This window comes from Balaenoptera musculus, chromosome 8 (genome assembly GCF_009873245.2).
Source record: "Balaenoptera musculus isolate JJ_BM4_2016_0621 chromosome 8, mBalMus1.pri.v3, whole genome shotgun sequence".
In the NCBI taxonomy this organism is placed as follows: Eukaryota; Metazoa; Chordata; class Mammalia; order Artiodactyla; family Balaenopteridae; genus Balaenoptera; species Balaenoptera musculus.
Window position 1 is genome coordinate 38826098 of NC_045792.1, and position 15249 is coordinate 38841346.

Consider the following 15249-nt stretch of genomic DNA (forward strand, 5'->3'; position numbering starts at 1 on the left):
TGAGATTGCCGACCCATGGGAGATGTGTTCGGAAGCCAGAGGGTTAAGGGAAGAAGGGCTTTTGTCCTCTCTGTTTACCCAGAGCTGGCTGTCTCTACACCCCCACTGTGGAGCCCCCTTGGGTGCCTCAGAAATCAGCTGTTGTCTACCTTAGAGTTTTCTCTTTGCTCTTCAACGTTTCTTTGAGTCTCAGATGGGGTGACCAGCTGTCCTGTTTTGCCCATGACTGTCCTGATTTTAGCACTGAAACTCTTGAATCCTGGGAAAACTCTCAGCCCTGGGCAAACCATGAGGGTTGGTCACCTGAGGCTGGTGACACACTGATGGAGAGGGGTGAGCAGTGGGGACTGCAGCTCCTGGACGGGTACCTTGTGCTCAGCCCCGCTGGGCCTTACATGTGTTGTGTCACCTCATCCTCACAGCCCTCCTCCCAAGGTTTTCCAGTCCTCATTCCACAGTGGAGGACGCCGGGGCTGTCAGCAGTGAAGGCGCCGTCTCTAGGTCTCGACAGCTAAGAGGTCCCCAGGGTGAACCTGTGTGGATCCTCCCACATCAGGTATCTCCACCGCACCTCACTGCACCTGGAATAACCCTTTTGTGATGTGACTCATCACTTCACCAACCTGCTCCAGTGCTTCTGAATTAGGACCCCTAAACTAGGCTTTCTGACTTCTAGTTTAGTTGCCTACAGTCTTGATAAGGATGCTGATGACGATGATGCTTGTTTCCTGGTTCTCATCTGATGATCACACTGGCTGGATAAGTGGCTTTCCAGATAAGTGAGCTGAAAATGAGTTGTCCTGGGACTTCCCAGGTGATGCAGTGGTAAAGAATCTGCCTGCCAATGCAGGGGACACGGGTTTGACCCCTGGTCCGGGAAGATACCACATGCCACAGAGCAACTATGCCCGTGCGCCACAACTACTGAGCCAACGTGCCACAACTACTGAAGCCTGCGCACCTAGAACCCGTGCTCCGCAACAAGGGAAGCCACCGCAATGAGAAGCCCGCACAACGCAACGAAGAGTAGCCCCCGCTCGCCACAACTAGAGAAAGCCCGCGCAGCAACGAAGACCCAATGCAACCAAAAAAATAATAATAATAAAATTAATTAATTTAAAAAATGAGTTGTCTTGATTAAGGTGTATCCTCCATGGCAGGCAATATCTGTCTCCCCTTTAATTGATGCTGTTGTCCCCCCCAAATTGTGGTGTGAACAGTATTAACCTTTATTGTGATTTCAGGAAATATATCCTTCTTAAATAATAAATTTTTAAAAGCAGCAAAGCGCTACCTCTGTCATTTACTTGTAAGAAAAGGAGTAAGGATTACTCCTTTTAGATTAGATTAGAGTATTAGATTCCAGCCTGTTGCTGAGTAGCTGGCTTCACCTGCCTGGTACTTTCACTTTGATTAGTTCCCAAGGGGTGTCACCAGCTCTAGGAAATCAGACTTTCCAGAAGCCCGTTGGTTCAGGTTCCGTGACTTCTGCCCTGCTAATGTCTTCAGTTACGTGACCTCTTCCTTAAAGGAAGCATCTACATCTTTCTGGGAAATTGGTAGAATTTAGTTTTTCTCTTCTCTCCACGTAGAATTCAAGTAAAGATGAAAAGCAAGGTAAACTTTTAAACTTTAAACTTTGCTCACCAGATATCTTGGTCTAATCAGGAGAACTTTAAATGATTTTTAAAACATATTTTTTTATTTTCAATTTAATCAATGTGAAAATGCAAAATGGTATAAATGTATAACTTGGAAAATTTCTGGTGCCATCCAATCTCTAACGGATAATCCCTGTTAATATAGCATATATTACTCCAACATTTTTCCATACAATATATATATATTAGCACATAGTTACACAAATGTAAGTAAGAACATAGTATATGGTTTTATAAATTTATTTTTTAACTGAGTAACATGTCATAGACATCTTCCCTTGTCTGCACAAAGTTCATTCTTGTTCATGGCTACCTGGCATCCATTTTACACGTAAAATCTGATTTATTGCACCAACCTCGTTGAGTAGAACATTTGAGCCAGGTCTGACTATTGGCCTAGCCACTGAGTTCCTCTGGACTTGTTCTGGAATGATTTTAGCATGAGGTGCAGGAGTGGTTACTCATTAATTCAACTTTTTAAACAGTTGACAAGCAGTTCGCCTTTAAACTCTTGGAACTGTTCATTTTCCATCTTTGCCATAGACCATTTATTCCTAGTTCTATGTGTCAGGAAGAAGAGGAACTCTTTGTTCCTAAAACCTAGTTAAATGCCTGATTAATTTGTCAGACTAGGAAGAGGGTTTTCTAGTCAAAAGAAAATATAGAAACTAACAAAGACCAGTTGGCCAGCTTCCAGCTGTGTCAGCATCTGAGAAATTTGGGCATGTTATTTTTGTTTTTCAGTTTTGCTGTTTCTTGGGACAAAATAACTGAAAGGCTCAAAATGGAGGTCCCTAAGGCTATGAAAAGGGCTGCTACTCTCCCAGGAGACTAGTGTGTCAGTAACCTTGACTAACGTGGTTAACACAGGATGTACATGTAATACAAATAGTTGATGATCCAGATTTGTCATTAGTTCTAAATATGGTTCTCCAAATCTTACGGTAATCATAATCCCGGCTGCTTATATTTGAGGTCAGGGAAATCAGAAAATATAGATAAATAGATGATAGATCAGTAGTCACCAAGTAGAGTGGAAAAACTGTGGGTTTTGAATCAGACAGAACTGCATGCAAATCCCACCTTTGCCATTTCCTAGCTACATGGGCATGTTGCTGACTCCTGTAAAAAATAAAAGAGAAGGATTTTAAAATACATAATAAATAGATAATAAAGCAATGGGCACATAAAGCCTTGAGTAAATTACAGTTCTCTTTGCTATGTGTGTATAAGCTTTTAGATGTGCCTAATTTTACAAACCACCCAAGCAGCAACATTTCTATCCGATTGGCTCGCCTTCTTGCTGCTATAATTAGTCATTCACTTATTCATTCAACAAACGTTTATTGTCCAATCACTATGTGTCAGGCATTGTGCTGGGTACAGGGAACACTGAGATGAAGAAAGCACCTAATTCCTGCCCTCCAAGGGCTGACCTGGAATTTAACCTCTGTTTTCTACCTGAGAGAGAGAGAGAAAAAGCAAATGCAGCAAAATGTTAATAATTGGTGAATTTAGGAGAGGGTATATAGATGTTAATTGTACTTGGCTTTCAATCTTTCTGTGAGTTTAACATTTTTTAAAATAGGGTTGGGGAGAAAATATTTTTCTGTTACGTGGCAGCTGTAACTTTTTTTTTTTTTTTTTTCTTGGCTGTGACGGTCCTTAGCTGCAACATGCGGGATCTTCATTGCAGCATTCAGGATCTTTCGTTAAGGCGCACAGGCTTCTGTCTAGTTGTGCTGTGCAGGCTCAGCAGTTGCAGCACGCGGGCTGTCTAGTTGTGACGTGTGGGCTCCAGAGTGAGCGGGCTCAGTAGTTGTGGCACGCAGGCTTAGTTGTCCCATGGCATATGGGAGCTTAGTTCTCCGACCAGGGATCGAACCTGTGTCCCCTGCATTGCAAGGCAGATTCTTCACCATTGGACCACCAGGGAAGTCCCGGCAGCTATAACTCTTGAAAGCCATTATTACCTCCCAGTTTTTCAGCATGGAACCTATTGGATTATCTCTAGCCACTTAGCCGAGCCTTAGGAGAGGGATGGTAATGGGATATTCTGGGGATGGGAGAGGACAATGAGAAAAGTCTGGAAAAGTAACAGGCGTGGTTACCTGGAGCCACACAGCAGGGGCCCTGGGGCAACTGGGCACCCAAAGAGTGAGGGGCTAAACAGGAAGTAGCGGTGGAAACAGAGGCATGGGCTCCAGCTTGAATCCTGCCCTATTCACTATCCAATCTCCAGCCAGCCCTGACTGTTCTCTGTGTGGGGAGGGTGGAGGTGGAGGGGATTTGTCACCTTCTGTGCCCTGAACTGCCAACCACTGACCTTTGACTTGAGCATAGGGTTAAATATCTGACCTTTGGAGTCAGCAGCCCTTGTGTGAATCTCAGCCTTGCAGGGTCAACTTGGACAAGCTACTTAATCCTGTTGACACTGAAGTTTCTTATATCCTTGATGGAATTGTAGTGGGTTGTGTGACACTTTAATGACGTGGCGTGTGTAAAGCAGTTAGCGCAGGGCCTGTGCATGGTACCTACGTAATAAAATATTTCATGACATATACGATCTTAGCCAGTGGCTCTACTGTTCATCCACACACTCATGCAGAAATCTCGGCTTGATGCCTCTTTGCCTCGCCCACTGCCACGGCTAGTTATCGGCATGTTCTGTCCTCTTTACTTTCAAATGCATCCTAAATCAGACCACCTTTCACTCTCTCCAAGGCTATGTCTCCGTCTCTTATCTAGTCTCTGCGGCAGCCACCTGACTGTTCTTCCTGCCTCCACTCTGGCCCCCTCACCCCCAGACGTTCTCCACAGCGGACTCTCTCAAGCTTAATGGAGAATGTCACCTTCCCACCTAAGCCTTCCTATGGCTTCCCATCACCCTTGAGTAAAACCCACCCCTGACTCTCAACGTCATGACCCAAGTCCTGCCTAGCTCTCCAGCCTTGTCTCCTGAACTCGCCCCATGGCTCCCTGCATTCTGCGTTCTGGCCTTCTTTCTGTCCCTCAGACATACCAGTTCACTCTCACCTCACTCTTTGTAGTTGTTCCCTCTGCCTGAAACATGTGTCTTTGCGTGGCTCCCTCCTCATCCTCCCTGTCGTTTGGGTCCCAGTTCATTTTCTCAGCGAGGTCCTCTCTGACCATCCTGTCTCATGTTGTGTACCCTACCCACCACTAGTACCCTATTTTATTATCTTTAAAGCACTTGTTATCTAAAATGATCTCATGGGTTTATTTAACCCTTGTGTGTCTCCCTTATACAATGAAAGCTCTAGGGAATAGTGAATAGTAACCTTGTGTTTTGTTCAGTGTCCTAGCTTGGGCTGCCATAATAAAATACCACAGACTGGGGGCCTTAAGCAACAGAAATTTATTTTCGCACAGTTTGGACGCTGGAAAGTCCAAGATCAAGGTTCTGGCAGGGTTTGGTTTCCGAGAAGAACTCTCTTCCTGGCTTGTAGTCAGCTGCTTTCTCACTGTGACCTCAAATGGTCCTTTCTCCATATGTGCCCATGAGAGAGAGAGGGAGAATGAGAGAGAGAGAGAGACTTTTCTTATGAAGACACCAATCCAGGGGACTTCCCTGGCTGTCCAGTGGTTAAGACTCCACACTTCCAGTTAAGGGGAGTCAGGTTCGATCCCTGGTCGGGGAACTAAGATCCCACATGCCATTCGGCACGGCAGGAAAAAAAAAAAAAGACATCCAACTGGAGCAGGGCCCCACCCTTATGACCTCATTTAACCCTAATTACTTCCTTAGAGACCCCATCTCCAAATACAGCCACACTGGGGGGTTAGGGCTTCAACATAGAAATTGGGAGGTGGGGGGGGCGGATACAAACATTCAGTCCATGACATTCACCATTGTGGCATCAGCATTGGAACCTAGAAGAGAGCCTGGCATGTAACAGGCACTCAATAAATACGTGCTAAATAAATGAATGTGTTATAGAAGTTCACTTCACTGTGAGTCCATATGAGTGGCGCTAAGTCTAGCACTCCATCCCGCAGGTCAGGGCGTGTCCCTGTACATTCCCCAGGCAGCCATCAATGGCCACGGTGGCAGAGGACATCCTGCTCTCGGTTTGCATACTCCTGCCATGGCAATCCCCACTATCGAATGGAAGTATACGTCCAACTGGGGGAGTGCAGAAGATCGTGGGAGTGGAAGCCAGGGACTCAGGCCAACATCGCCCAAAGCCACAAGGACAGGGTCTGCACCTCGACAATGGCTCCATCCAGGCTTTCAGTGTGGGGTGTGAGGGATTCCGGCTAATACGTCATCACGGTGACCGAGCGCCTGGGAGCAGTCAGTTTGGCACCATCGTGCTGCATGTGTCGGGTAAGACACCCCCCAGGGGCCCCCGGCGCCCTCTCAGGACTGTGAGTGTGCGAGGCCGACTTCATGATATTAAAAGAGACGTTATCTCCCCCTCCCCTCCCCCCGCCCCGTAGAGATCCTCTATGAAGACCTCCACTTTGTCGCTGTCTTCCTTGCTCTTCTCGCTGCCGTGGCTGCAGTGTTAATCAGCCTCATGTGGGTTTTGTAATAAGTGTGGCGATAAATTCCAGAGGAAGAGAAGACACAAGCTCAAAGGTAATTCGCTGGGCCCTTGTGATAGTCGATTCGTGGCTTGGATGGCCAAAGGTGGCCCTTGTCACATCTTGTTCTCACCAAGAAACCGGCCCCCGGCCGACTGGCAAACTCATGATGTGTCCTTTTGCTTTGCAGAAAGCACAACGGAGGAGATCGAGCTGCAAGATTGTGGAGTGTTAGCCAAGGCTGGGCCCAGTGACATTCTACCTCCAGAGGAAAACTTTATCTCCCCAACGAAAGGGGGCAAACACGGCCGGTCCCACCCCAAGCCTCTTGTGCCACACACTGGTTCCTGATGGACAGCTGGATTTTGACAGGAGGTTGACTGATGTTGACTGCCTGGAGCCGGACTCTGGATTGGATAAAGGCAGTTCCAGCGGCATGGAGTCCAAAGAGGAGAGGGGTGGCAGGCTCTGAGCCACAGCTGTGCTTGCTGCGGCTCCCGGCCGTGTGGACGCGTCAGCAGTGGTCCCGTGCAGGCCCTGGCTGCTTCCTCACTACGCTCTGCTCTGGCGGGGGGATGGCCGTTGGAGGGGTCCCCGTACCAGAGGCCAGAGTATTTCCGGATCAAGTGTGCAGCCAGCACCAGAGCAAGCTGTCTGTGCTCCGGTCTCCTCTGCCTGTGGCCTCCTTCAGCCCTCTGCTGTGGGAGCTATTGTGAGAGCTGAGGCATTAGAGCACCTGCTCAAAGCAGGGAGAGGACCCGCCCCCCCCCCCCCGCTCCGTGGCCTGGAGCTTTAGGGAGAAGAGCTTAATTTGTTCCACAGGGACCAGCATTGGGAACAAGGAATAGGGAGAAAATTCTCTTTCTCTTTCTCTCTTACTCCAACGTTGATTAGATTTTTTCCCTTCTATGGCCCCAGTGTAGGCCAGTGTGAGGAAAACAGTTCATCTCCACCATGGGCAGAGTCTGGCTTCCAAATGGCCCCCTGACAAGCTGGGTGACACTACCTGTGTGAAGGCTGGGCCTGCACGGTGGGAGGGACAACTGGAAAGTCAGCGCGGGGTTCAAATCTGTCCCCCTCAGCCACTCACACTTCCTGTCAAGTCAGAGCCTTGCTTGCTCCCAACTGGGCTGAGGAACACTTGGCCCGCACCTACCTCACCCTCAGGGTATCACGTGAGGCCCACAGTAGCACAGAGCACTCCGAGCAATGGAAGGAAAGCATGAGGAATCTTCCAGAGCCTAGAAAGCAATAAGCACTATGCTGAGTCCTGGAAAATGTAAAACACCCTGGGGTATTGGGGCCCCAGGTGAAAGTGGGGACTGGATCACAGCCGACCTTGGCCGTTGCTCTCTCAAGTTGTTGGCCACCGCGTTTGCCTGAGTTTCTCCATCCCAGCTTCCTTTCGGCAAGCTCTAAAGCAGGCATGAATTTATCTTCCATTCTCTTTTCCCTCTCCAACATTCTTAGCTACAGATCAAAGGTACCATCCAATTATTGGTGGAATGTGAGCTTAGTAGCTGTGTCCCCAGCCCTCACTGCAAATTTACCCACACAAACATGAAGGAGAGCTAGAACATTCTCTTCTTCTGCCTCTCTTCAAGTCCCCAGTGTCAACATCTTTTCCAGAAGTTACCTGGAGACGTTAGTATGAGGCTTTTCCCGAATACTGAATCCGGGTTTCAGGAAGGGATCTTTTGGGGCTGTCAGTGATCTAGAGCAGAGCTCCAAAGGCACTACTTGACTCAGAAGGTGAGAGAGCAGTGATCTACACGACCGATTTGTAGCCTAAGTAATGTGACACACAGAAGGGTCTCACCTCAGGCCACCTCCTGGACACATGTGTAACACACACACACACCTGCACCCTTTTCCCTGGACAGCAATCAGGGGAACCAGACCTATGCCATGAAGGAGTGGGTTTCTTATACTGGTCTCCAGTGCCGCAAAGAAGCAGGATAAGTGCCAGAGAGGGTCAAGGATAATCTGATCATTTCTTCGTCCTTTTTCACACCCATCAGCAGGAAAACCGGACTGGGATCTGGTAGCTGCTAGAGCCTCTGTCCTCGTTGACACTACCTGCTTTCCAGAAATCTACCTCTCAGCTTATGAGAAGTCAGGGGTGGTAATCTTTGTAATAAAAGGAGAGATGGAAAGAAGACCCAGCGAGAGGCACAAACCCGATGTAAATTAAAATCTAGTTGCCCCGCCCTGCCCCAAATCTTCATGAAAGGTTATTCCCCTCAGCTTTCCGTGTCTTTATTTTGCACTTTAAGCTCCCCCCATCTTGAATATTCCTGTGGAAAGTTCTTTGATTCTTGAGCCTGGGGGTTTTGTCTATTTTTTAAAAAAGAAAACATTAAATCATAGAGGTTTAGCCACTGAACATGTTAAACTATAAGTTATGTTTCAAGCTGTGAGGGATAAAAAAAAAAAACCATTTTAAGACTGAAATAAAACCTGCAAACAAAGCTCTGGTCCTTTGTGTGTGAGCCCATCCCTCGGAGAACTCAGAGGCCCTGGAGAGGTTCCATCACATGTAGACAGAAGCAAAACCCTCAGCCACAGCCAGGGACCTGACAGGTTTTTTTCATGACAATGGAATTGATCACATTGATTCTAACCATAAACATTCTTCAGCAATTCAGAAAAGCCACACTTCATTAGCGCCATTATTCTCCCTGTATTGTAACCAGAAGACTAATTGAAGTTTTTGGCTTCCGGAATTGACTTGTGATTCAATAGAGTCCTCCTGCTTCTACAAGGGGCTGAAACGAGGATGTGGCAGTTGTTATCACCTCGTTCAACGGTGCATAAGACGCCAGAACTTACGTGCTTTGTCGACAGAATGTCCTCTCAGAGATTGTGATCTTAGAAACCCAAAAGGGACACACTGTTCTTTCTCATTTCATGGTGTTCCAGGTATGCAAGGATTGCTGAATCAGAGCACCCCTGTCCTCTGGAGCCCGCATGAGATGCTAAATGCTCCACAGGACGTCACGCTTGCTCTGATTTGAAATGGTACCACAACAAAGCTGAGGAGCCAAAGCAGTGAGAGATAAGAAGGTTTCAGGATATCTTGCTCAGTGCAGGGCTGTAGAAACAAGCCCTGAGAGAGGATAGGGTTTGGAAAGGCTAGATAACTTTAACGAGGCAGAGAAGACGTGGCAGAATAGAATGTTAGAGATGGAACCGAGAGAACCAAATGTGATGGGGTGAAACCCCAGGGCCCAGACGCAAATACAGCCCCCTTTGACGACACGGGAGGGAGACTGGGAAAGGGAAACCCTCTCTCGGTCATCAGCCTTTATATGTCCAGCATGTTTCTTCTGCCCAGTTTTCAGGGAAGCCTCAGATGCCTCCAGTTTACTGAAAGCAGAGCAAATCCCTGTGGTAGTTGATAGTGTGTCGATCCAGAGCTCAGCTTCTGTTAAGGGACAGTGCGAGTCTCCAGCACACGCACCTCTCTGCACACCCATAACCCATCCCCACTGTCAGCTTTTCCAAACCCTGAGAACATGGATACTGAGTCCACTATTTCCACTGCCTTTTATTTTAATTTAATTTTTTTTTATTAAAAAAAATTTTTTTATTGGAGTGTAGTTGATTTACAATGTTGTGTTAGTTTCAGGTGTACAGCAAAGTGAATGTTATATATCAGTTATATATATATATATATATCTCCATTGTTTTTCAGATTCTTTTCCCATATAGGTTATTAGAGAATACTGAGTAGTGTTCCCTGTGCTATACAGTAGGTCCTTATTAGTTATCTATTTTATATATAGTAGTGTGTATATGTTAATCCCAATCTCCTAATTTATCCCTTCCCCCCATGTTTCCCCTTTGGTAACCATAAGTTTGATTTTGAGATCTGTGAGTCTGTTTCTCTTTTGTAAATAAGTTCATTTGTATCATTTTTCAATTAGATTCCACATGTAAGTGATATCTCCACTGCCTTTATTTATTTAAAAAATATTTATTTATTTATTTATTTGGCTACGCCAGGTCTTAGCTGCGGCACGCGGGATTTTTATTTGCAGCATGCGAACTTTTAGTTGCGGCACGTGGGATCTAGTTGTTCCCTGACCAGGGATCCAACCCGGGCCCCCTGCATTGGGAGTCTTAGATACTGGACCACCAGGGAAGTCCTTCCACTGCATTTTCAACATTAGGTGGGTGTTTGGTTTAATGACAAAGGGGTTGAATCGTTCTTTAAAATTAAAATGATATTGGAGTCCATATCTAAAGTAAAAAGTAAAAGTTCTCTCTCCTTTTTTCCTATGCAATAGTTAAATTCAGGTGTATCCTTCTAGACTTGCTCATGCATATATGAAAATATCTGTCTATATATACATGAACCACAATATACATATTTAATCTATTTTCTTTTTAGGCAAATGGGATTCTATTATACACATTACCCTACAACTTGCTTGTTCTCCCTTAATGTTTCTTGGGCATTATTTCATGTCTCTACCTATTCCTAAATATTCTTATTGCCTCCACAATGCAATTCATAGCATGGATACATTGTAACTGTTTGTTCACTGAAAAATTTTTATTTCAAATGGTATATACAAAAATAAATATCTTGGGCAATCTTCCTATCACATCAGACTTGTTCCTTCAACCAAGATGGCTTCCTGTTGTTAACTAAGGTGCATAACTCCATCACCTATGGATCTCTTCCTCTTTCAGGAAATTCAATGTTTTATAATATTAAAAAAATTTTTTTGAAATATAGTTGATTTACAATGTTGTGTTAGTTTCAAGTGTACAGCAAAGTGATTCAGTTATATACATATATATTCTTTTTCAGATTCTTTTCCACAATAGGGTATTACAAGATATTGTATATAGTTCCCTGTGCTATACAGTAGGTCCTTGTTGTTTACCTATTTTATATATAGTAGTGTGTATATGTTTTTTTTCTTCTTTGTTTTTGCTGTGCTGCACAGCTTGTGGGAGCTTAGTTCCCCAATCAGGGACTGAACCCGTGCCCCCTGCAGTGGAAGCGTGGAGCCCTAACCACTGGACTGCCAGGGAATTCCCAGTAGTGTGTATATGTTAATCCCAAACTCCTAATTTATCAACCCCCCCCTCCCTGCCTTCCCTTTTGGTAACCATAAAATTGTTTTCTATGTCTGAAGTCTGTTTCTGCTTTGTAAATAAGTTCATTTGTATATTTTTAGATTTCACAAATAAGTGATATCATATGATATTTGTCTTTCTCTGACTTACTTCACTTAGTATGATAATCTCTAGGTCCTTCCATGTTGCTGCAAATGGCATTATTTCATTCTTTTTTTACGGCTGAGTAATATTCCATTGTGTGTATGTGTGTGCATGTGTGTGTGTGTATGTGTGTGTGTGTGTGTGTGTGTATATATATATATATATACACCATATCTTCTTTATCCACTCATCTATTGATGGACATTTAGGTTGCTTTCATGTCTTGGCTTTTGTAAGTAGTGCTGCAATGAACATTGGGGTGCATGTATCTTTTTGAATTTTGGTTTTCTTCAGGTATATGCCCAGGATTGGGATTGCTGGATCATATGGTAGCTCTAATTTTAGTTTTTTAAAGAACCTCCATACTGTTCTCCATAGTGGCTGTATTAATTTACATTCCCATCAACAGTGTAGGAGGGTTTCCTTTTTGCCACACCCTCTCCAGCATTTATTATTTGTAGACTTTTTGATAATGGCCCTTCTGACAGGTGTGAGGTGATACGTCATTGTAGTTTTCATTTGCATTTCTCTAATAATTAGCGATGTTAAGCACCTTTTCATGTGCCTGTTGGCCATTGGTATGTTTTCTTTAAAGAAATTTATTTAGGTCTTCAGCCCATTTTTTGATTGGGTTGTTTGTTTTTTTGAATGTTTTATAATATTGGTGAGTTTTATGTAAAGTTTAGCAAAGATTGAATGTTGGGAGAGGGAGAAAGAGCCCTATTAATGTAAAATCAAAAGATTTAGCTTCAGATTTGACCTTATCAAGTGCACCCACATGTAGGTTAAATTCTTTTGATGCAAGACTCCTGGTTGTTCAGGCAGTTCTGTCCCTAAATATGCTAGAAAGTACTTTTCCCTCAGGTACCTCATGGTTTGAAAAGACTTTTTCTTACTAAACAAAGTGAACTTATTAAATAATAATTCAGTTTCCTGTTTTTTATTCAATAACAATACATAAATGCCAGTTAGAATTCCCGGTCAACATGAGATTATCAGGAATACCACTTTGATTTCATGGTGTTCTGGCAAAGAAATCAGATGGTGAAGTTTTAAAGGGTAAATATATGATTCCGTTAGGCTTGTTACCACCGATCAGAGCTCTCTCTTACTGCCTCTTTGGGTCTCAAGGGGATCGGGATGGGACTACATGTAAAGAAGGTTAAAAGAGAAGCCGTGAATAGAATCGAGTGGAAGAAGAGATTCTGCCACTGGCCTAATCTCCTTGGTATACTCACTAAGTTATCAGGAAGTTTTCCAGATTGTACGTTACTTTTCTATCTCAAACTTCTCCCTCATCTACCAAATTTCAGGCCAAGTATAGTCTGTTCTACAAAGCTCACAATCAGTAAATAGGGAAACAAAGACAGTATAACATGGAAGTTTTTCTGGTGCATAAGCTAGGGAAGCCAGAATACCGGGAGTAGAAAAACTCCTTGGCCATTTGAGCTCAACTATTAGAGAAGTAAAAATGAGTGCCTGCGTCTGGGACCCCTCTAGCATAATTTTAGTCATTCTTTCAGATGTTTAGATTGGTCTCAGTTTTTCACTTTTACAGACCTCCTTGATAATCCTTACACAATGATCTTTGTGAAGTATGTCTATAGGATAAATTTCTGGAAGTGAACTTGCAGATAGGAAACAGCAAACTTTAAAGCAAAGACCCAGCTCTGGTCACTGACTTTTGAGTAGCACTTATGTCACTTTGTTTGCTGCTTCGAAGAGACAGGGTTTCTCCATGGTGAACTTCCTCTTAGTTCCCATCCTAAAGTGAGATTCAGAGACTTGAATTTAGCTCCAAGTATTTAAGGTATCAACAAAGAACAGGAGTAGGAAAGTGAAAGTGAATGAAAAACCAAGAGAGAGGGTGTAGAGAGAGTTCAACCACAGAGAATGACTTTAAAAATAAACTAGAGAAAACAAATCTTCCACCCACAAATGCACTCCCTGTCTTTACCATCTGTAAATTTGAATATAGGACATAGGACATTTATAGGACAAATATAGGACATAGGACATTTATAGGACAAATATAGGACATTTTCTCCTAATGATAAACAAACATAAAGCTGATGTCTTAACCATTTTTCCAACTTCTAATTAGCTCAACTTTTAGAAAAGAGTTGCTTAATGCTTTATATTCGCACAACACTTTAGAATTTAACATCCATTACCAACCATATTGAAACCTTTGAACCACCGCTGCGGTTACCAGAGGCATCCTTGTCCCCATTTTATATACATGGAAACAGCTTCAGAGAAGGTAACCCTGCCAAGCAGACACAGCTGAGCAGACGTAGAGCCAACATTCCAACACAGCTCCTTTGCCAGCCTGTTAAATACTTGGTGAGGGACTAATTGGTTTTCTTCTAGCCTCTCTCCCAAATTCCACAGCACATCCTTCCAACTCCAGGTCATTCAGGTTGAAACATTAAGCTGGAAAATGTAGAGTTGCTGCCGCAGCAACTGAGCTTCCTGCCATTTCCCCCATATTTACTTTAGTTTTCACTATTCTTCAAGTGGGAAGTGGCTATTCTGTAAACAGTGACTTAAGATAATGCAGACAGGAAGGCATTTGGAGATCCTGTTGGTCTTCAGTTATCCTGGTCCACTCAGATGAAGTGTAGATGAGCAGGTGGTAATGTCTGTGTGTGTATTCTTATCAGCTCTACTCAGAGTGTGGTCCTTTTACTGGTTTATGACAAGATAATCATAGAAACAGAAAATAAAACATTCAAACATTTTTATATTTGACAGCCATTTTATGTCTATTATAATAGATGGGGCTTTTATTTTGTATCTCAAAATTTTTCTAGTAATTAATTTTTATTGTATTTTACCAAAGTATCAATCTGCAATGGATGGAAATTTTTTTTTAAAAAAACAAAAAAAAAATTTCCTTTGGTGAAAGCTTGAGAATCACTGTACTGCAGTGTGAGCCTTCTTAAAAGACTCCTTATGTGAGTAGAAATGTACAGATTAGCTTAGCAAAATTAGCTAAGGCAACTTTTGGTCCACCATAACTTATGAAGCACAGAAATTTTTAAAATAACTGCAGATTCATACCAATCTTTCCATTTCCATGGGTAGAAAGATGTAGTACCTTGATCAGGAGGAAAAAAAGCAAACAGAAACAGAAAGGTGTTAGGTATTTTATGGCTTACAAACTCTATATCTTTTAAAAGAAAAAATGTAGAGAAATACAAAGGACTTTTTAAAAGTTACTTTAGTCATAAATTATTAGAAAGGTATCTTTTAAAAATTGAAAGCTACAGATTACTTATAGATCATTTATAGTGCCACCAAAAGGCCCATAAGGCTAAATCTCTTATTGAAACAAGAGGGAAGGGGACAGGGCACAACCATTAAAAGAATGACATGGCCATAGGCATGACAAAAACTGGTTAGAACTCACTAGATCCAAGATGGCAGGAGATTCGATTTCCAATGGACCTTGAGCCTCATTATATGCTCATTGTAATATATTAGCATGCTAAATGACACACCCACCAGCACCATGACGGTTCTGAGGCTAACCATAAAAGGCCATAAAAGACCAAAAAGCGGGCAGTGGCCCAATTCCTGGAAATCTCTGCCCCTTTCCCCCAAATAATTGGAATAATCCTCCCACTCATTAGCCTATGAAATTACCCAGCCCATAAAAACTAACCACACCATATTTTGGGGCCCTCTCTTGCCTTCTGAGATGGCCTGCGCTCTGTCTGTGGAGTGTGTTTCTCCCAAGGCCTCTCATCTTCTGAGATGGTCCACACTCCACTTCTTACCTATCACTTCATCT

The 15249-nt window shown here is 43.6% G+C and overlaps 1 protein-coding gene across 1 annotated transcript in view; it reads left to right on the forward strand.

The window, feature by feature from the left end:
* The window catches only part of VSTM5 (V-set and transmembrane domain containing 5), a 31731-nt gene extending 21912 nt beyond the window's left edge, over positions 1-9819 (forward strand). Inside the window, 9 exon segments of the mRNA XM_036861203.1 lie at positions 5682-5722; positions 5724-5756; positions 5758-5775; positions 5777-5818; positions 5821-5968; positions 5971-6012; positions 6126-6214; positions 6216-6267; positions 6403-9819. Coding sequence (XP_036717098.1) covers positions 5682-5722; positions 5724-5756; positions 5758-5775; positions 5777-5818; positions 5821-5968; positions 5971-6012; positions 6126-6214; positions 6216-6267; positions 6403-6563 — 626 coding nt within the window. The 3' untranslated portion in view covers positions 6564-9819.
* The last annotated feature ends 5430 nt before the right edge of the window (positions 9820-15249 follow it).